Below are 19971 nucleotides of genomic sequence, written 5' to 3'. Positions count from 1 at the left end.
TAATATTCACTTTACATCTTTAAGTGCTGTGGTGTTGGAGGCATATATTTGCAGTGATTGCCTCCTCTTGTTGAGTTACTCCTGTATCGCTCTGTAGTGACCCCCTTCGTCTCTTGTGACAGATTTTTTTTTAATTTTTATTTTTTAAAGATTTTATTTATTTATTCGACAGAGACAGAGACAGCCAGCGAGAGAGGGAATACAAGCAGGGGGAGTGGGAGAGGAAGAAGCAGGCTCATAGCGGAGGAGCCTGACGTGGGGCTCGATCCCATAACGCCGGGATCACGCCCTGAGCCGAAGGCAGACGCTCAACCGCTGTGCCACCCAGGGGCCCCTCTTGTGACAGATTTTGACTGAAAGTCTGTTTTATGTGATATCAGTGGAGCCACCTCCGCTCTGTTGGTTTCCCTCCACAGGAGATGTCTTCTTCCATCCCTCTCTCTCAGCCCCTGTGCCCTTAAAGCCGAAGTGACTCTCTTGCAGACAGCCTGTCGGGTTGTGTCTCTCGTAAGCTTAAATCATTACGTCCACCCCGGCTCCCATTTCCTGTCCCTGCTTACCGTTGTCTGCATTTACTGCCCTAGGTGACAACATGTACAGCTGTGAACGGTGTAAAAAGTAAGTGTGTGTGTCCCGGGCTTTCTCCCCAACTTCCCGCTCCGACCCCTCGGTCTCTCTGTGTCCCACGTACTTCCCCGCTTCCTCCAGGGAGTTTGATCCTGACCTCACAGAGGTGCTCATGTCGGGAGGGCGCTCAGCGGGCCCCGGTGCCCCTGTGCCGGGATGCTCACTGCTTCTCATCTGTCCTTCCTCGCCAGGCTGCGGAACGGGGTCAAGTACTGTAAGGTCTTGCGGCTGCCCGAGGTGAGTGGAGCGGCCTCCCGCGGACTCTGTCTGCGGCTGCCTCAGGGGGCCTGAGCCGAAGAGGCCTAGGGCGAAGGGGGTCTACTGCTTCGGCTGAGAGCCCTGCTGGGAGGGGAGGCTCTGGCAGGTGGAGGGGTCATCTTTTGCTTTGTGACTTGGGACCCTCCCTCAGCTCCTCCTACACTCTGCAGGTGTGGGGCAGGGGGTGCCACCTGGAAGAAGGCAGGTGTGGGGGAGGGCCACGGCCACCACGCCATCCACATTGGGGAAGGCCTTTCTGAGGAAGTGGGTCTGAGTGAGCCCTGAGCGCGGGGGCTGGCGTCGGCCTCGTGGAGGGAGAGCGGGGACAGAGCAGGCAGGCAGAGCTCCGAGGCAGGAACGGGCTTGGCCAAACCCTGGAAGGGCCGCGTGGCCGGAGCACAGAGGAGCAAGGGCCAAGATGCGGGTGCTTGGGGTGGTGCTGAGCAGGTCTGGGAAGCCCGCATGGAAAAGCTGTGGGAAAGTCGGGGCCTCGGAACTGGTTGTCAGAGTTCTGACGTTCAGCGTCCCGCACGGACCAGCGCCGCCCTCGGGGACGGCCTGTGTGGGCTGTGTGTCCAGGTGGGCAGTGGGCAGGACCCCACGGCTGGCCTGGGCCTCTGGAAGGCTCTAGCTGCTACGTTTCCTGTATTTACCCGGAGGGTGAGATCTGAGTGGATCAAAGAGTGACCTGGTGCCAGAGCCCGGCTTGAGCCCCCGCCTGGTTACCGGGGGTCCCAGAGCCCGGCCTTGAGGCCCCACCTGGTTACCGGGGGTCCCAGGGCCCTGGCCTTGAGGCCCCGCCTGGTTACCGGAGGTCCCAGGGCCCTGGCCTGAGCCCCCACCTGGTTACCGGGCTCCCGGGGCCTGGCCTGAGCCCCCCCTGGTTACCGGGCTCCCAGGACCTGGCCTGAGCCCCCACCTGGTTACCGGGCTCCTAGGGCCCCGGCCTTGAGCCCCCGCCTGGTTACCGGGGGTCCCAGGGCCTGGACTGAGCCCCCGCCTGGTTACCGGGGGTCCCTGGGCCCCAGCCTGAGCGCCCACCTGGTTACCGGGCTCCAGGGGCCTGGCCTGAGCCCCCGCCTGGTAACTGGGCTCCCAGGGCCGGCCAGCCCAGCGTGGAAGGACCGCCGCCTCCTCCCTCCCCCAGATCCTGTGTATCCACCTGAAGCGCTTTCGGCACGAGGTCATGTACTCGTTCAAAATCAGCAGCCACGTCTCCTTCCCCCTCGAGGGACTTGACCTGCGTCCGTTCCTTGCCAAGGAGTGCACGTCCCAGATCACCACCTACGACCTCCTCTCGGTCATCTGCCACCACGGCACAGCAGGCAGTGAGTCCGCCACCCCCGCCTCACCCCTGTCCCCGTCCCCCCGGGGCGTCCGTGACCAGCCTGCCCCTCCCGCCGCAGGTGGCCACTACGTCGCCTACTGCCAGAACGTCATCAATGGGCAGTGGTACGAGTTCGACGACCAGTATGTCACCGAGGTCCACGAGACGGTGGTGCAGAACGCCGAGGCCTACGTGCTCTTCTACCGGTGGGGTCCCGGGCGGGCCCTCTTGGTGGGGCGGGCTGTGGCTCAGGGACCGCTGGGCGACCTGTGGGCCGGGATGGCCAGCACCTGCACCCTGGGCCTTTACCCTGGGTGCGTGTGGAGGGGGGTGGAGCCTGGAAGGTTCTAGGCCGCGGGCAGTAAGAGTTTCAGCTTGTAAGAAAGAGTCCTCTGGCCGTGGGGAAAGCGGGGAGCCCAAGAAGTTGAGTTTGGGTCTTCCTTGGTGCTCCCATGGGAGTGACCGTGGCCGGCATGCTGCAGGGGCCGCGGAGAGGCTGCTGGGTCGCTGAGGGGCTCGGGGTGGGGAGGGCAGTGGTAGGTGGCTGCAGACACACCCCTGGCAGGGTGTGGCTGGCGCCCCAGCATGCAGGGAACCCAGACACAGCTGTTCCTAATTCCCCCGCCCCACCCCTGCTCCATCCCTGCTCTACCCCTGCCCCACCCTTGCCTCACCCCACCTTAACCTTGCTCTATCCCCGCTCCACCCCTGCCCCACTCCTGCTCTACCCACCCCTGCTCCATCTCTGCTCCATCCTTGTTCCATCCCCTGCTCTACCCCTGCCCTACCCCCGCCCCACCCCTGCTCTGCGCACCCCTGCCCCGCCCCTGCTGCAGGAAGAGCAGCGAGGAGGCGGTGAGGGAGCGGCAGCAAGTGGTGTCCCTGGCTGCCATGCAGGAGCCCAGCCTGCTGCGCTTCTACGTGTCTCGGGAATGGCTCAACAAGTTCAACACATTCGCCGAGCCGGGGCCCATCACCAATCACACCTTCCTCTGCTCCCACGGAGGTGAGGGCGCCTCTGCGGTCCGGGGTGGGGGCGGGCGGCCGAGCCCCCAGCGCTCCATCCCTGTGCCTTCCCCCGCAGGCATCCCGCCCCACAAATACCACTACATCGACGACCTGGTGGTCATCCTGCCGCAGAACGTGTGGGAACACCTGTACGGCAGGTGAGGTGTGGCTGCTCCCGGCCGGCTGGGCGTCCGCGGGGACGGAAGCCGGGGAACCGCGTCCCCCCGCGTGTGACTGCAGCGGAGCAGATGCTTGTGGGCGTCCGCTGGGCCCCGAGAGTCGGGAGGGACAGAGACCGGCTCCAGCAAAAGCCCGCAGGTCCTCTCACCAACGGTCCCCTGTCCATCAAGACCAGAAACGGAGCTGGAGCTCGTAGCTGTCGTGTAGAGGACCCGCCTAGGCCCCGGGCCGCTCTGCAGACGGGCCGGGCAGGATGTGCCCCCCCCCGCCAGAGAGCGGTCAGACAGGCTGAGGGGGCCTCTCCTCGGACAGGCTTTGCCCCATCCGCTGGTGGGGCGGGTACAGACTTGGCCTGGTGGTAGGTGGGTGGGTCAGAGCCCCCACGGGGAGATGCGTCCCCATATCCTGTGGGAACCCACCCTCCTACCTGCAGAGGGACAGGCTTCTGCCTCCCTTTGACATTGTCCTCGGGGTCCGGCCGAGGGGGCTGTTGGCCACAGCAGCTCCTGCCCGGTAGCCAAGAGAGGAATCGAGAATGTTAATCTGCTCTTTAGCCTTTAAACATAGCTTTGTGGCGTGCCCGCCCTGGGGCAGGCGCCAGGCCCGGTACTGTGGCCCGCGGGCACGCAGGTGCCCCTGCCAGCCGAGTGAGGGAGACAGAAAAGTCAACAGACCGTGCACAGGGCACCCAGGGTTGCCCAGCGGGTGGGCCAGGGCAGCATCGGGGAGGCTCCCCGGAGGAGGAGGAGAAACCCACCAAGTGGAGGGCAGTCATGGTTCTCGGGCATGTTCTGCCGCCTCCCTTCCTAGAACTCTCCCCTCAGGGTGTGCTCGCTCTCTCTCTCTCTCTGCCCTCCCTCCGGGTGCAGGTTTGGGGGCGGCCCCGCCGTGAACCATCTGTACGTGTGCTCCGTCTGCCAGGTGGAGATCGAGGCGCTGGCCAAGCGCAGGCGGGTTGAGATCGACACCTTCATTAAGGTGCGTGTGAGTGGGGGCGGGGTGCCGTGCCCTGGCTTCTGCTGGGGACACGCGGGGAGCTGGGGACTGAAGAGCCACGTGCAGTCAGGCTCTATTCGGAAGACCTGGCTGTGGGAGGACAGAGCGGCCGGACCCTGAAGACTTTGCCGGCAGGACGGTCGGGTTCCGGAGGCTCAGGTCATCCGCTTGTGTGTTGGAGCCGCTGTGGAAAGAACAGAGCCCTGCTTTTCGGGGCTGGTGACTCTTTATCGTGGGGGTTGCCCCACGTGTGATAGGACAGTTAGCATCTCTGGCCCCCCGCATGCCAGTGACAACAAAAACCAGCTCCGGGTATTGGCCGTGCCCCTGGGAGGACAGATCTCCCCCCTAGTGAGAACCACGGGGTCTCTCAACCGGCACGGACAGGTGCACTACGTGAACAAAGCACGTGGCTAAACGACCCGGGACGACCCCGTTTAGGAAAGGGGCTTCTGCAGCGCGAGCAGGCGTGTGTGAGGCCCGGGCCCTCGGAGCAGGGTGACCGGGGACCGCCCGCCCTTCCACAGGGGAGCTTGGGTGAAAGGCAGTAGGGGACACCGAGCTCTGTGCCCGTGCGAAAACGACGTGTCACAATAGATCACGGAGCAAAGTCAGCGCGCCCAGTTAAGTGGGGGGGGCCGCCGCCGTTTGCTGCCTGAAGTATCTGGGGTTTTCTAGGAGTCGGGGGGGGGGTGTCGGCGGGGTGCCGGGGTAGTGGTGTGACGCTCCCCTCTGCTCCCCGCGGCCCAGCTGAACAAGGCGTTCCAGGCGGAGGAGTGCCCCGGCGTCATCTACTGCATCAGCATGCAGTGGTTTCGGGAGTGGGAGGCCTTTGTCAAGGGCAAGGACAATGGTGAGTGCAGTGCGGGCCTGTCCCTCCCCCTGCCAGCACAGGTGGTCCCCCTGCCCCAGGGCTGGCATCGCTGTCCCGTGCCCCCCACCCCGGGCCAGGCCACCCAGGGCCAGGCCTTCTTGCTGCGGCGGGACAGGAGGCGTCTTGCTCGCCCCTTCCCTCCCGTCCTGTCCCTATGGCTCCTGGACAAGGCTGCCCATCCCTCCAGCCGGCCCTTTCCTTTGGGGGTTCCGTTGCCCTAAATAAAGGTTTTAGTGGATAGATGGCTTCAGACTCTTAGGAGAGAGCGCGGACACAGTGTCCTCTGACCGCTTGGTTTCCAGAGGTGGAGGCAGGCCCCAGCACCGGGCGGCCTCCCAGAATCCTACACAGTCCCCAGCAAGAAACGGCCGTGCCCACGCTCTGGCCTGCCTGCGGCCGCCCTCAAAACCCTCAAGCCCCACACGGGGGCTCCCAGACTAGGGCTTGGGGCCTGGCAGGGCCAGCAGGTTCTGGGCACGGGACACTGGCCTTTCAGGGCCTACGCGCTGGCCAGGCCTCGGGGTCAGGGGAGGGGCCTCGCTGCCATCCAGCCCCTGGCACGTGAGGCAGCAGGTGCACCCCAGGGGCTCCCTGGTGGCGGTGGCGTTCAGGCTTGGCTGTGGTGGAGAGCCGGGCTCTGGAGTTGCAGCCCGCCCTCAGGCCTGGCTTTGCCTTCTGCCAGCTCTTCCCGGGCCGTTCCTCCCTTGCCTCGAGAAACAGCTCTCATGTCAAGTGCTTGCTGAGGATTACAGGAGGCTTGGGGAGGGTGCTCCACGAGGGGTCTGAAACTAGCGCCCGAGCCCCAGAAATGCCCTCTGCAGGCTCCAGGGACACTCCGAGTCCCTTCTGGCTCTTCAGCTTCTGCGGACGAGCGTCTGGTGCCCAACACCCACCCCTGTAAGGACGTCACCTGGACCCCGGGGCCCCGGACGGCCTCTCTGGGGTCACGGTGTTGGAGTCACGCCTTGAGAATGACTCCTACCTGTTGAGAGGCGGAGGGCCGTGGGGGGCTGGGGGGGCTTCCGGCTGCCACAGAGGCCCAGAGGCGCTGAGCCTGAGCCGCGTCTGTTCCAGAGCCCCCCGGGCCCATTGACAACAGCAGGATCGCACAGGTCAAAGGAAGCGGCCATGTCCAGCTGAAGCAGGGTGAGTCTCACCGGCTCCAGCCCTGGCCTCCCCGGCCAGCCAGGCTCCCCGCGGTCCCTCCTGGCTGCCAACGACCAGCCATTTCCGGAGCCCCCACTGCTCCTACCCGTGCCCTGTGCTGGCCTTTGCCTGCCCTTTGTGGGAACCGCACAGCCCGGGAAACGGGCGGTAGCCAGAGACGTACCTTCTGGGTCCTTAGAGAACGGACGTCCTGTGCAGCGTCCCAAGATTGCTCTTGAACAGCTTTGCACGGGAGCGCACGGGTGCCCTCCCTCCCCGGTGGGGCCCGGAGGGGTGAGGGGGCACGCGCAGGCCCAGCCCCGACCACGTGGCCTCTGGGGCCCCACAGGAGCTGACTACGGGCAGATTTCAGAGGAGACCTGGGTCTACCTGAACCACCTGTACGGCGGCGGCCCCGAGATCGCCATCCGGCAGAGCGTGGCCCAGCTCCAGGACCCAGAGAGCTTACACGGGGAGCAGAAGATCGAAGCCGAGACTCGGGCCGTGTGACTTGGTGGGCCAGTCTGTAAGTCCCCTCCCTTTGCAGAGACCCTCTCCCGCCTCCTGTGTGTTGGAAGAGCGCATCCCTGAATGCACCTTCCGTGAGGATGTTTGGAAAAACCCTCTCGTGGGCCCTGCCGGGCTGAGTGACCCAAGTGTCCCCACAGGCCCCCGCCTTGGCCCTCCTCCCTGCGGAGGGCGTGTTTGCGCCCGGAAGAGAGGCCGGCCGCTTGGGAAACCCAGATGTGTAAAGAGGCAGCAAAGTTGTTTGGGTGCCAGTGAGTAACGTCGCAACCAGGAAATACATCCACTTCGGGCTCTTCAAACGACCAGGGCTCTGCGACGTTCCTTAACTTGGGTCTTTGTGCCCACTTGTCACAGTCGTTGTGTCCGCCCCACTCCCCCACCCCCTCGCTCGCTCGGGCCCAGCTTGGGTCCCTGGAGCTCCAAGTCAGAGGCTGTGGCCTAGGGACCGAGGGGTGGGCTCCAGGCACTGTCCAGCACCTGGGACTCGCAGCTGGGAGCGGGGGTGCAGAGGGCCGACCTCGAGCAGCGGGGGTGCCGGAGCCAGCTCCTCCCTAGGCCCCACTTTAGCCCGATCCCCGGTGTCACAGAAAGGCTCCGGAACCCCGGGCTGCTCTCAGCGTTTCTCCTGCAGTCTAACGACTCTGGATTCATCTGTGATGGGGACCCAGGGTGGGGGTCGGATCTGTCGGTTGAGATTGTTTCTGGAGGCAGCTGGTCCCTGGCTCCCCATGCTGCCGAGCTGGCCCCGTGGGCTGGCTGTCGCTCGTCCCCACCACGGAACCAGATGATGAGACAGAAGTAGCCTACCCGTGTCACTGTCCTTTGCCACGAATGCGGCTTCGGGGGGGGGCTCCCAGTTTCTCACCACACTGTCATGGGGAGCCCGGGGAGCTGTGGCTCTGGCGCAGCTCCTATGTCGGCCATGGAAGCCCGTTTTGGATGCTGAGCCAGGCCATGCTGGGGCGCTGGGACGAGCCCCTGGGCCGGGTCTCGCCTCCGGCAGCACCCACGCCCTTGGACAAAGCAGCTGGGGCGAGATGCCCACCTCGTTGGGGCCAGAGGGAACGGGGGTGGGGAAGGGGCGTCGGGACCCAGGACCCCACGCGCCGTGGCTTTCAGTCTCTAGAAGCAGATGTGGCTGGAATCCCGGCAGAGCCCCGGAAGCTGGCGCAGCACGTGGCTCAGTCTGCAGTCCTTCCACCCGGTTCCTTCCCCACCGAGGCAGCATGTGATCAAAGAACAAGCCGCTCTGGAGTCCCTTGACATTTGCTACAGTCTCTAGAAAGTTCCTGCTGCAGCCAGCGGGCGACCCCACGGCGGGGCTGGGCGGCCTCAGGTCGCCCCACTGGTGACAGATTCTGCGCCGGGTTAAACTTGCCCCCCATCTGCGTGGCCCCGTTGGTGTTCAGAACGTCCTAATAAATACATATGCGTTCCCCACAGCCCCTGCTGTCGTCTGTACCCGCCGCGGCAGCTCACTCTGTTAGCGGAGGGAAGAGGGGAGCTCTGCGCCAGGGAGGGCCTGCGGCGGCGGCGTGATCCGCGGTCCACACCACCGCGCATGGGGGGGGCACACGGGAGGGGGCTTGGCGTGGCTCCGAATCCAGACAGCCTCTGGAGGCTGCAGGAGCGCATGAGGAAGAGGGGGCCGCGAACGCATGCCTTCCTTTCCTGGAACCAGCCCTGGACCCCGAGAAGTGGGGCCCGATGTGGGGAGTGGGGTAAAGCCAGCACATCATGGGCTGGTCCCCTACTGGCGCAGCACCCCGGCCACTGGGCCACGTGGGGTAATCCCTCCGAGCTGGGGTTACCCTCCCCGGGCCTGCAAGGGCTTCTCTGCTGGAGGGACCCTTCCCTCCTGGGCTGACGGCAGACATTGGCACCTCCCATCACAGCATCGCGGTTGCTGGGGACCTGCGTGGGGAACTCCCCAGCACCTGGTGATGCTGGTGTCTTGTTTTCCCGTGGTTTTGGTTGGTTTTTGTTTATACTTGGGTTTGGTGGGGAGAGAAGAATGGGAGATTTTTACATGTTAGTTGAAAGACATATACTTGTGAAATCCCGTCAGAAGTGAGCGTGCGGACCCGTGTTCTGCATCAGGAATGGTTCCCCCCCACCGGGGGCGGGGGTTACCATCACCGGCCCGTGAGCCCCTGTGGGCCCCTCCTGAGCACAGCTGCCACCCCGCCCCGCCCCGGAAGTAGCCGCTGCGTGTCCTCCAACTGCTTCATAGCCTTCCCGGTCTGTGGGTCTCGGAGTCTAGGCACGATTTTCAGCCTTGCTGACACTGGAACATTGTACACACGGAATTCCGTGGTACGGATTTTGTGATTGGCCTTTCGTGTTCACCATGGAAGCTGAGAATGAAGCTCTGTCCGGAGGGCTGGCTGGTTTCCGAGGTTTGGAGACACTTACTGTGCCACAGGAAGGAGGGGGAGAAAGAGGGAGGTAGCAGCCGACCTTAAAATCTTTCCTTTCTATTTTCCCTTGCTATCCCAGGCTTCTAAGTGTCTCCGCCAGACTCAGATGCTGGAATCTGGAGACAAAACAGGAGACTGTGGCTGTTCGCTTCACAGAGCGTGTGGGGCCGGGAAGCACGGGGCAGCGGGGAAGGCCACCTCCCGGCTCCTCCACCGGCATCTCCCATGGGCTCCTCCCTTAGGCCGGCGGGGCCTCACTCCAGCAGCCCCTTGTAGGGGATCAAGAGCCTCCCCCTGCAGCCGGCCGAGCGTGCGGGCCATTCCGTCTGCCCGCGCTTCTGCTCACAGACCTGCATCAGAAAATGCATTTGGAAGGCGCAGGCCCCCCAAAAGTGTGGCTTCCTGCCTTTGTTCTAGTTGGAATTCAGTGCAAGCATAAATGATCCTGCAAGTCTCACACTGCCTTGTTTTGAGCCCCACAGAGCCCTGGGGGCGGCGAGTGGGGTTTTGGAATCCCACCTGTTCCCTCTGGCTCTTCTCCCTGCTCTTCTCCCTGCAGCAGAGAGGAGCGTTCTCGCCTTGAAGGAGCGGGGTGCAGAAGAGAGAACGCCTTTAGGAGAAGCTGTGAAAAGGGCAGCCCACGTTGTAGACAATGTGTGTTCTGGAAAGCTGTCCCAGGGACCTGTTAGGACGTCGTCTCCAGCCCTTCCTCGGCTCTGAGACCCGCGAGCGGCCTGGCCCAGGTGCTGTCCGGGGAGCCGGGAGCGGGGACCGGGCTCGGTGTGGTGTGGTGTGGTGGGAGGATGTGCACACTGAGGGGCCGAATGCTGCCCGGGATCCTTCCCCTGCCACCCCCAGCCTCCTTCGGGGGCCCAACAGCTGAGAACGAGGAGATGCCCGTGTTGCCTCCCACCGCTTTTGGCCCATTGGCTCTGAGGACGAAGGCACACGGGGGGGCCTTTCTCAGATTCTGCTCCACCTTTTGCGGCCCAGCAGTGCCCGAAGCGGAAGGGAGGTCATCTAAGTCCCGGTCACTCACGATACCATCTGGACAGGTGGCGTTTAAACCAGGGCCTCGTGGCCGCCGCTCTGGGGAAGCCCCTCCCGGTGCTCACAGAGTGGCTGCTGAGAGCAGGGCCACGGACTTCGCACGCACTCTAATCCCGGCCTGGGACAGTTCTGGCCACAGGCTCACTGCCTCCCCTTCAGAAAAGAACAACAGAGGCCAGGGAGGGAAGGCGAGACCGCCTCCAGCCAGGGACGGACGGGGCTTCCTCCCTGCCTGGGACGCGGGCCGTCAGCCCCCCTGAGCTGGGCCGCGTTGCTCTGTCTGGCGGCTCCGGCGCCTTCCCTCCCACGGGCCTGCCTCGCCTCCCTTTGGCGGCCGGATTCAGGGTCGGGTCTCCGGATGTCCCACGGGACGACAGCTCCGGAGATCTCTTTTGCTTTAATTAAAAGAGGAGCACTTGAACCCCCACCTCCGGCTCAGCCCACGGCCATTGTATTCCTGGTCACCCGGTCCCCCGCCCCCCCCCCCCCGTGGGACCTCCTGCCCCTCGCGAGCTGGCCCCTCTCCCGCTAGGGGTCGCCACCGCCCGTGGGGGGGCCTGGGTGCGGCCGGCGCCCCTGAGGCCAGGAAAGGCCACCGAAGCCTGGTCCTGTGGGGGTGGGGTGGGGGGCGCTGCTGAGACTCCCAGACCCGCTGGAGGAGCCTGACCCACAGGTCTGCTGCCTTCTGCATCAGGAGCTCTTGCTTTTTTGAAGGCCGCTCACGTCCCTTTGGGGGAGGAGGCTAAGGCCAAGGTGAGACCTGGCCTCCTATTGGTGGCCTCACCTCCCACCCCTCAGCAGCTCTGCGACCTCCCTCCCTCCCTCCCTCCCGTTCGGGAACCGGTCTGAGGGGCTTTAGGACCTAAAGAGGTGTGGGCACAAATCATTATACTCTCCCCCCAAAGCCCGGGGTGGGATTCTTGGGCTGGCAGGGAGCCTCCCGCTGTGCACATCCTGGTGGGGGGCAGGCTGGGGTCCTCCCCCCTTCGGTGTCGCACAAGCCCGTGGTTACTGCAGCCAGGCTACCACAAGGGTGGGCTCGAGCACTTGCCACAGGACTGTCCACAGAATGCAAATGGGCCCCATGGCCCGGCAGCCCCCCCCCACAGCAGGGTCCCGGGAGACCTAGAGTAGCTGCCCGCTGATGTGCATGGAAAACAAATTTCCTGCTCCTAAGGAGCCCCCCAGATCTCTGAACCGAACTGACCTGAACCCCACATCACAGGGTTCCGGACAGCTTCTCCAGCAGGCGGGGTGCTGGTTAGCGCTTGCTAGGGCGAGAGGGGATGGCTATGTGACTTGTCCTGGGTTCACCCAGTAGATCAGTGAGGTACACACGGGCCCAGCCCCAGCCCCCCCGCCCCCAGCCCAGGGGCCCTGCCTGCTTCCTGGCCGAGGTCACCTCCTCGTGCCACAAAACAGTCCCGTGACAACGTAACAGAGGTTACACTTTTATTTAACATTTAGAGGATTAACGTATAGTTACAAGGTCAATATAAGCCTTCCAATGGAAGCACTTTATTTGGTTTAATTCCATCTCCAGAAACAAATGGGCAATTCTAGAACCTTCACAATGGCAGGGGGCCGTTACAACACTGAGATGCCTCCCCGAAGTTTAGAATTAGTGCCACACACGCAAATAAACCAAACGTTTAAAGGTGCTCGACATCAAGTTAAAATAGAATTTTGGATCAACTCTTTAAAGAAGTGTTTTGACGGCACAAGCGCGGGAGGCGGAGGCATGAGGAAGTATGAAACTAAGATCTCTGAAAAAATACTTAGCATCCGTGTCACTTTTTCACGTTCAGTCCACTCTCTCCTGTAATTACAGATGTCCCCAGAAGGCATGAGGGGGCCTCGGGGCTGCCGCCCGCGAGATAAGCTACAGCTTATCTGGCCTGAGCCTCACAGCCTGGAAGCTTCACGAAAAACCCAGAGGAAAATCCCACGACAGCTTTCCATGCCTTTTTATCTTGCAAAGGAAAAGCCGGGTAAATGACAAGTTCCTCTCTTTCACGTTGTTTTTAGGTCACGTTCAGGGCAGGTGCTTTAAAAGTCATTCTTACAACACTATTCTAGCGTCGGCGGAGAAACGATAGGCATGGGGGGGTGGGGGGGGCCGAGAAGCCGATGGGGAGGTTCCCCTGCTCTATGTGAACTGGTCCACACTCCTGTAGAGAAGATTTCCCGGGGGATCCCCAGAGTACAGGATACGCCTCAACTACCCTCTAATGACGCAGCCCCTTGAACGAGCTCAGGGTTGCGGTCTCCGCTTCCCGCACAGCCGGGCCGGAAGGCGAACACCAAGCCTAACACGGAGAAGCACTTACGATCCATTCGTTTTTGGACGCAGGTGGTACAGAAGGAAAAAAAAAAAAAGGCGCAGGGGTTACAAGATACGAGCATAGTCTATACCGGGCTTAACAGACGCTAAAAGGACAAATCACTGCAGCCTCTACCATTTTCCCTACGATGCGAGAAATGAATCCGTCCTGACCCCGGAGTACGAAGACGCAATGCACATGAGTTACTGAGGCTCTAAAAACTGATTTAAAAAACCATGTAGCATCCTTGTGGAGTGGAGAGTGGTCAGCTTGGCTTGGTGAGAGTCAGAAGTTCCTGGGGATACCTGACCCCCTCCCCTGCCCCGGGCTGGCGGAGGAGCCCCCCGTGGAGCCACTGGGACTGCGCGTCCTAGCCACACCCCTGAAGGTTTGCGGGGACACGGGGGAGACCCGACCCTCCTCGCCCCGGGCATCTATCTGCTAGGCGGCCCTCTCATGAGACAAAGGAGCTCGCTACAGGTGGCCCACCGCCGTTTGTGGGGAACGGAGGCCTGGTGCCCGCAGAGCAGCCCCGAGACCCCCGCAGCCTCAGCCGTCCCTGCAGGTAGACCAGCACTCTTGGACCGAAGGGCCTCGTCCCCTTCAGGGCAAGAGAGAGACAGAGACAGAGAGAGAGAAGGGCCGGCTCATGCTCGCTCATTCGCTCGCCTTGCAACCCCAAGCCACTTCCTCTTCACCTGCTTACCCCAGGCATTTGCTTGCTGGAGGTTTCTTCTAGTCACCGAACTGCTCTCGGGAGGGGGTGCGTGGCCATGGTCAACCTTGGTTTGCTGAAAAAACCCCGTTTTTGGCCCCTGAACACAGGCCCAGCCTTTAGCACCTGTCCCTTCTTTCCCTGTCCCTTCGGCTCCCGTAAGACATCCTTGTCTTAGATTCGTAAATGTCAAGAAGTTCTGAGGATGTTCGAGGTGACCACCTAGTTACCAAAAGCCAAACGAGAGAAGACAGAGGCCCGATTTCCTTCTTGGGCTTCGGGTGGCGTCTCGTTCCCAGACACTCACAGCCAGGGCCTCTCCCGACTGTGTCTGCACCGGAGAAGGGAAGCTACGCTGCTCGAAGACATGAGGGGACACGGGCCACACGGCCTCGCGTTCTCCTCAAGGACCCGTAAGAGGCAGGAAACTTCGCTCGAAAAGCCAACTCAGTCCAGTCTCCGTGGCGCACGGAGCACGTGAGCACATGAGGCCGCTGTCGCCGCAGGACCACCTGAAGGACCGCAAGCATCACGGGGTCTTTGGTGAGGAAAGCGCTAGAATCCTGAGATGCGAATCTCGGAATTCTCGGGAAGACAGGCATTCTCACTTGGCAACGAGCTAACGCTGGGGTGAGACGCCCGCGCGTCCAGGGCCGCGACCCGCTGCTCTCGTTCACAGGGCGATGGAGGAGAGGTGGGGGCTGGGACCTCCCCTCACCCCATGAAAGGCGGACCCCAGCTTCTGCGTGTAGCCCTCAGGATGGAATTGGACTTCCAGTGTAGACCTTTCCAGGCCACGGAGCATAGGCCTCAAATAAAACCGCGTGTGTGTGTGCATGCCACGGAGGGGGAGGCATGCATGGGCACACCTGCGGGTCCCCCGGGGCCCCCCACGGACACGCTCAGGCCATGAAATGTTGCGAGGGCTGATGTTTAGTACGAGGAGAGGACCCCTAAGCAGGAAAGGGCCACCGAGGAGTCGACGGACCTGGGACACGGGAACCCATCCGTGACATTCGGGCGCTCAGTCCTCCTGGCGCACACCTGACCCTCCTTGTCCAGATTCTGTTAGTCTCCCCCAGGGAGACCAGTGGCGAAGTTTTCACGAAAGGCACAGTGTGAACCATGGACAGGTCAGGATGCGCCAGGTAGACTGGGGGCCAAGGCAGGGGCCCCGAAGGAGGGAGCAGGTGTCTAGCTGCCTTCCGTGGCCCCGCGTGGGGGGGGGCAGGGACAGGGACAGACCTGCCCCCGGAGAGGTGGCCGGACGGGGCCATGGGAGGAACCGGGCCACGAGAAGCATGCTGTCGAAAGAAAAAAAAAAAAAAAAAGGCAAGCAGCCGCGTGGTGGGTGGGGGGATGTGGCTTCTGGCTGAGACGTCGGAGGGCCGGCCCAGCCCGGGAGCCGTCTGTGCGCGCGGGCGCCCAGGCCTGTGGAGACAAGCAGACTGAAGGGTTTCTCCCGGGAAGGCTCACGGAGGCTCTGGCTCCGGCAACCGCCTCTAGGGATCTACAACACAAAAAGAAGAGAAAGACTGTTTAGAGGGAGGCCTGCGGCCGGGGCAGGCCCGTCCGGTCTGCAGACCGCACCACCCGGGGAGGGGGGGGACAGCTTTAGAGCAATGGGCTGTTACCACGGGCACGTCTGAGATAAGGAACTTTCACGGTTTCAGGTCGGCTAGGGGCTGGCCTTCCCTTCGGGGGGAAGAGAGGCCCACCCGAGACCCACGCCCATCCACCCCGCCGCCAACCCCTCTTTCTGGGTCTGCTGAGCGCCGGAAGAAAGAAACGGGACCCGCTTCCCAGGAGGATGCCAGGAATTTCAAGGCCCGATTCTCTCCCCGACCGACCGACACTCTCGGTGCTTTACAAAAACATGTCAGATCGGGGCGGAAAGGACAAACGTGTCACTCAGCGTCTACTCAGAAATCCACAGTGAAAGTTCTTCATCTGGAGGGGGCAGGAGAGGAAGGACAGACAGACTCGTAAAGCCCTCAGGTGCACACAGGGCGAGAGACAGAGAAGGTGTCGTCATTGAAAAGGGGGGCGGGGAGGGCGAGGGCAGAATTTTTAAAAAGCATTTGGCTGGAAAAGCTCCCCATGACTGAAGACAAAAGAGTTAAATACCCGGATTACACAGAATCATTTTCTCGGAAAGGTGAAAAATCATTTAAAATACACAACACTGAGAAAAATACGTTTATTAGAGAGGCAGGTATGAGGGTACAACTAAGAGGAGCCAGACAGGTTCTTTTCTTTCAGGGTGAGAGAGAGAGAGACAATCATGTTGGCCGTATTGGAACGAAACTTACTCAGAACACAAGTGTCTACAATAAGCTCAGGCTGGAGCAGCCGGCAGGGGACCTAGTCCTTCCGGCTTCCCCAGCGGTTACAAAAACAAAAACGGTCATTAGGCAGCGAATCACCAATAAAACAAACAGACAAAAGAGTCAAACGTTAAAACAACGAATTCAAGTCATCCTTTTAGTTTTTAAATGGCAGCATATACAAATATGGGGGGGCTGGGGGCTGGGGGGGGGATCACGGACGGATTTAACAGAAAGCAATTTAAAAAACCAAACCAAACCATAAATGAAGATAGTCACAATCCAGCTGACCCGTTGGAGGTTCCTCTAGTCTAAATATTTTGGCAATTATTAAATAGTCACATCGTAGACAACACGCACACGCGCGCGCACACACACACACACACACACGGGCACAAAACAGCTGCTTTGAGTTCTGGGCACCAGGAAGCAGCAGCCCCACGGGCTGGGGGGGGTTTGTGGGGGGGGGGTGTGTTCTTGGGGGTGCCGAGCAGATTGAGAAACCAGGTGGGGAAGACAGGCTTCTACACATTCACGAGTAACCTCTGTGTGTCTAAAATAAAAGCAGAAAACTTCACCCACAAGCCCAGACTTGGCTTCTTTTAGCACGTAACCTTTTCGGGGGGTGGGGGGGCTGTATAGAAAAAAACCAAAGTATACTCTGGGCGGAAATGGGAATTCTGATTCTTTGGGAATGGTTTCAGGACTTCTGCTAATACTTGGTGCATTGACCGGCTGGCACCGAGGCACTGTTCGGTCCTCCTCCCCAGCTGCCTGTGCTAAGGGCCTGAGGCACACAACTGAAAATCAGGAGCCTTCCATTACGCGCCCAAACCCACCCCCTGCCCCTACCAACCAACTGAGCCGTTTCCTGAATCAAATTTGCACAACTGTTAAGGAAAAAAAAAACTAAATAAATAAACCCACAACAACGTCATGGAATGCCATACTTTCCAAGGGAGGCTTGCAAAGGTTCATGTTGTCTTGGCCATTTTAAGACTTTTTTCAGTGTTTGGTAGCAGTTCACAGGCTGGAAATGAGTCCCAGCATCGGACAGAAAGCTCTGATTTTAATATCTGCGGTCCCCTGTTCGCCTGGGTCCATGCCCAGTGCTGTGACCTCCCCCAGCTCATGAGGAGGAAGCCCCATGGTTTCAGGGTCAGCCGAGTTACTTGCGGCAAATACTTAAAAAGGGGAACAGAAACGATCTTCCTGAGAGGTCTGGGGTCCAGGGTGAGTGGCTTTATCGATATTACGTCAGCAAAGGTAGAAAAAGGCAAAAGAAATCTGAATCATAAAATGGTATTTTAAAAAGCGGGCTGACCGATGGCAGTTTCCTGCTCTTGGCTGTATACTATGGTCACGTCAGAAGTCACCATGGGGGGACACCGGCTGAAGGGTACAGGGGACGGCTCGGTACGGTCTTTGCAACTTCCTGGCAATCTATCATTATTTCACAATAAAACGTGTTTTAAAAATCAGGCTGTCGTTAAGGTTTACTAAATTCCATTTTGGTGGTCCTTGGGCAACGTAGCAACCTTTCTGCTAGAATCTACGACAAGTGCCTGTAACTGCGGCCAGGTGCCTGACCCCGATCACCAGCTGCTGTTGCTTTTTAAATCAGCTCTTTTTTTTTTTTTTGGGTAGAATCAGCTTTAAATCGACTTGTGCTTACAAAAGGAGTTCACAGTGTAAAAGCAAGGAGCTAATTTCCTATTTAAAAAGTAGGAAGGACATGAATAAATAATTCTGGAAGCCCCATAAAAAGAAAATCAGAACCGGACAGCTTTAGTGCGAGCCATTCATAGCTGGTTCTCTGTGACCTCGGGGTAGATTCTTGAACCGGCCACACGCACCGGGCCGGTTTCCTATCTCCATGCACGGGATCGATTTCCCTACCTCTGTTGCCAACTTAAAAATGCAAATCCCCACGCGACCCAGATTCCTTGCAAGATGGTGAAATACTTTATTTCACTCTGGCTCTGGCTCATTACATAAAACGAGCTAGCAATTCTGAAACGATTCTCAGTAGATTCATACTTTTGGGAATTAAAGATGCCAAGGATTAAAAACAAAAAAACAAAACAAAACAAAACCCGAAACACGTCTGCGAAGTGATGAGCTGGGTCTGCGTGTGAAGCAGCTGCCGCTCCGGTTCTATTTACAGCCCCACCTGGGGACGTGTGAGCTGAATACAGCCGCACTTGCCACAAAACCTCTAACAGAAGCACTCCGGTTTGCGTAGGTTATGGAAACAGCAAGCAGGGCGTCTGATGGACGGCCACGGCAGCGGGGAGCTCGGCGGTCTCCTGTAAAAGTCGCCTGGTTCATTGTTAACCAAGCTTTTCCAGATTTCAGTTGGTTGTCTGGGATCCCACAGACGGGAGAGGATACTCACGGCGATCTACCAACGATCTCAAACACGTTTAAGGAAAGATACGCACTTCGAGTACCCATCTAGGACTTGTCCTACCCTTTCCTCCAGGAGGGGGAGGTTTCATTGAGGACTTCCTCCAAAGCCAATGATTGTAAGATCAGAAAGACTAGCGAAGTTCAAGTTATTAAGTTACAAAATGTGACATTCTAAGGGTCTTACCCGCCCCTCTGATGCGTGGGGGCTTTTAAATTCAGAAATAGCGATTAGAAGCTAGAAGGCAACTTATTTTTTGGATACCTACACAGACACTGCCAGAGGAAGGACTGTTTATCCCATTTCAAATGACAGAATTGCAAACTGGCAGTTGGCAGCTTTACGCGACATATTTCATGAGCAAGTGAAACGTGATTATATCAAAACTAGCCAAGGAAATTCGGGTGTCGAACGCCTACAAGCCCACCGCGTGGCCATGTGCCAGCACGCACTCCGGTGTCCTCCAGCCAGGCTTTGGAAGAACCGCCCGGAACAGTCATAGTTGTGGGGAGAGACAACTCCAATTTTTTTTTTTAACAGTTTTGTTTTTGTTTAAGTTGTATTAAATATAAGTCTTAGCACCTTTGGCATTTTTGTCCAAATAGACTTCGACGTACGAAGTGGGGACATAACCCTCTTCATCTTCATTTCTCCGAATGCGGGTCCACCCGTCGCCTTTGTCTTCCTCGATCACGTACAGTGTTTCTCCTTCAACCACGGAGATGGTCCCTTCATTCTGACCTGCAGGAGCAAGACCGGAATGCGTCAGGCTTCTCGTCACGTCCAGGCGGGGCGCAAACAGGGAGCTTGGCAATGAAAGAGGCGCAGGGAGCGAGTGACAGATGCACGGACCCCTCCCCCGGTTGCTCTGCAAGGGCTCCTCCCAGGCAGAAGCTTCCAGGCCTTCCCCCTGCGGCTCCCAGGGACCCTTCTCCAGCTCCTCCAGGGAGCCCTCCCTTCCATCCCAGGAAGCCAGGTGCCTCCCCAGGGGACATCTTTGCTCTGCTCTTCCTCTGTCTCTTGCGGGGAGTGTATGCTTAATGGCTTTAATGACACCTTTTCGGACACTATCGCCACTTCTCTGTCTCCCATCCCGGTTCTTGTCCGTAGCTAAGGTTCCACTTCTCTCTCTGCCTAAAACACGGGTCCACCTCCAATGTTGCCCTGGTCCTAAACCTGGGCTCGCTGTGTCTCCTCCCCAACTACAACTTCCTCCTACCTCCCCACTCTGGGGGGAGGGGCAGGAGGGCACCTTCGGAATCCTCTCCCTTTCCTCCTGTCTTTGTTCCCCGCTTCCAATCAGCCAGGGGTCTGGGCAGTGTGCTGACTGCGGCCTCTCCGGGCCCACTCTTTAACTGGGGTCCCCAAGACCACCTGCTACAGTAATTGCCCAAGACTAGTGCCCCACGGCTCACGTGGCATTCTCAAGGGCAGACTGCCCGGAGCTGCTTACAGGGGTGCCGCGGGGGTGGGGCCGAGGTGTGGGAATGAGGTTAAGTTGGTGACGTTGAACCTGGTGCTTTCTTGTCCCACTGAACACGTGGGGAGGTCTGTAAATCCATCTGTCCCGGAGCTTCCCCAAACCTACCTGAGCTCAGACTGCTTCACCACCGTATTCTTAATATCTTTCTACGGAACATCGTTCTGGCAACTCTAGGCTAGTCTGCCGAACCCTTCATCCCTGTTCTCCGATCGCTCCCACACACGTGACAATACACGTCCTCGGGTACAGCTCCAACGGCATCAACACTCTGCTCAAGTGCTTTCCACGGCTCCTCATC

The 19971-nt window shown here is 59.7% G+C and overlaps 2 protein-coding genes and 1 long non-coding RNA gene across 22 annotated transcripts in view; 2 read left to right on the top strand and 1 right to left on the bottom strand.

The window, feature by feature from the left end:
• USP20 (ubiquitin specific peptidase 20) overlaps positions 1-8386 on the top strand; it is a 42728-nt gene extending 34342 nt beyond the window's left edge. For 6 of the 10 annotated variants that reach the window (XM_045771039.2, XM_045771042.2, XM_045771038.2 and 3 more), the window contains 11 exons: positions 585-618; positions 819-864; positions 1985-2213; positions 2292-2418; positions 3049-3218; positions 3297-3378; positions 4270-4378; positions 5147-5249; positions 6345-6416; positions 6766-6942; positions 7085-8386. In XM_045771039.2, the coding sequence (XP_045626995.2) occupies positions 585-618; positions 819-864; positions 1985-2213; positions 2292-2418; positions 3049-3218; positions 3297-3378; positions 4270-4378; positions 5147-5249; positions 6345-6416; positions 6766-6926 (1133 nt within the window). In that variant the 3' untranslated portion in view covers positions 6927-6942; positions 7085-8386. The other 4 variants (XR_015727278.1, XM_087869279.1, XM_087869278.1 and 1 more) reach the window with 4 other exon arrangements.
• Positions 8387-8548: 162 nt separating this feature from the next.
• LOC148108546 (uncharacterized) lies at positions 8549-17424 on the top strand. Its single transcript, XR_015727277.1, has 2 exons — positions 8549-9343; positions 9444-17424. It is a non-coding gene; the product is annotated as an uncharacterized LOC148108546 (long non-coding RNA).
• Positions 11853-19971, bottom strand: part of FNBP1 (formin binding protein 1) — a 134029-nt gene continuing 125910 nt past the window's right edge. For 10 of the 11 annotated variants that reach the window (XM_045771266.2, XM_087869276.1, XM_045771262.2 and 7 more), the window contains one exon: positions 15640-18931. In XM_045771266.2, the coding sequence (XP_045627222.1) occupies positions 18753-18931 (179 nt within the window). In that variant the 3' untranslated portion in view covers positions 15640-18752. Of the gene's footprint in view, positions 14964-15639; positions 18932-19971 lie in introns of those variants that run through there. The other variant, XM_045771261.2, reaches the window with a different exon arrangement.

This window comes from Ursus americanus, chromosome 18, assembly GCF_024610735.1.
Source record: "Ursus americanus isolate L20-20 chromosome 18, mUrsAme1.1.p, whole genome shotgun sequence".
Taxonomy (NCBI): Eukaryota; Metazoa; Chordata; class Mammalia; order Carnivora; family Ursidae; genus Ursus; species Ursus americanus.
Note: the sequence above shows the minus strand (reverse complement) of the source record. Positions and strands in the feature narration are given on the sequence as shown.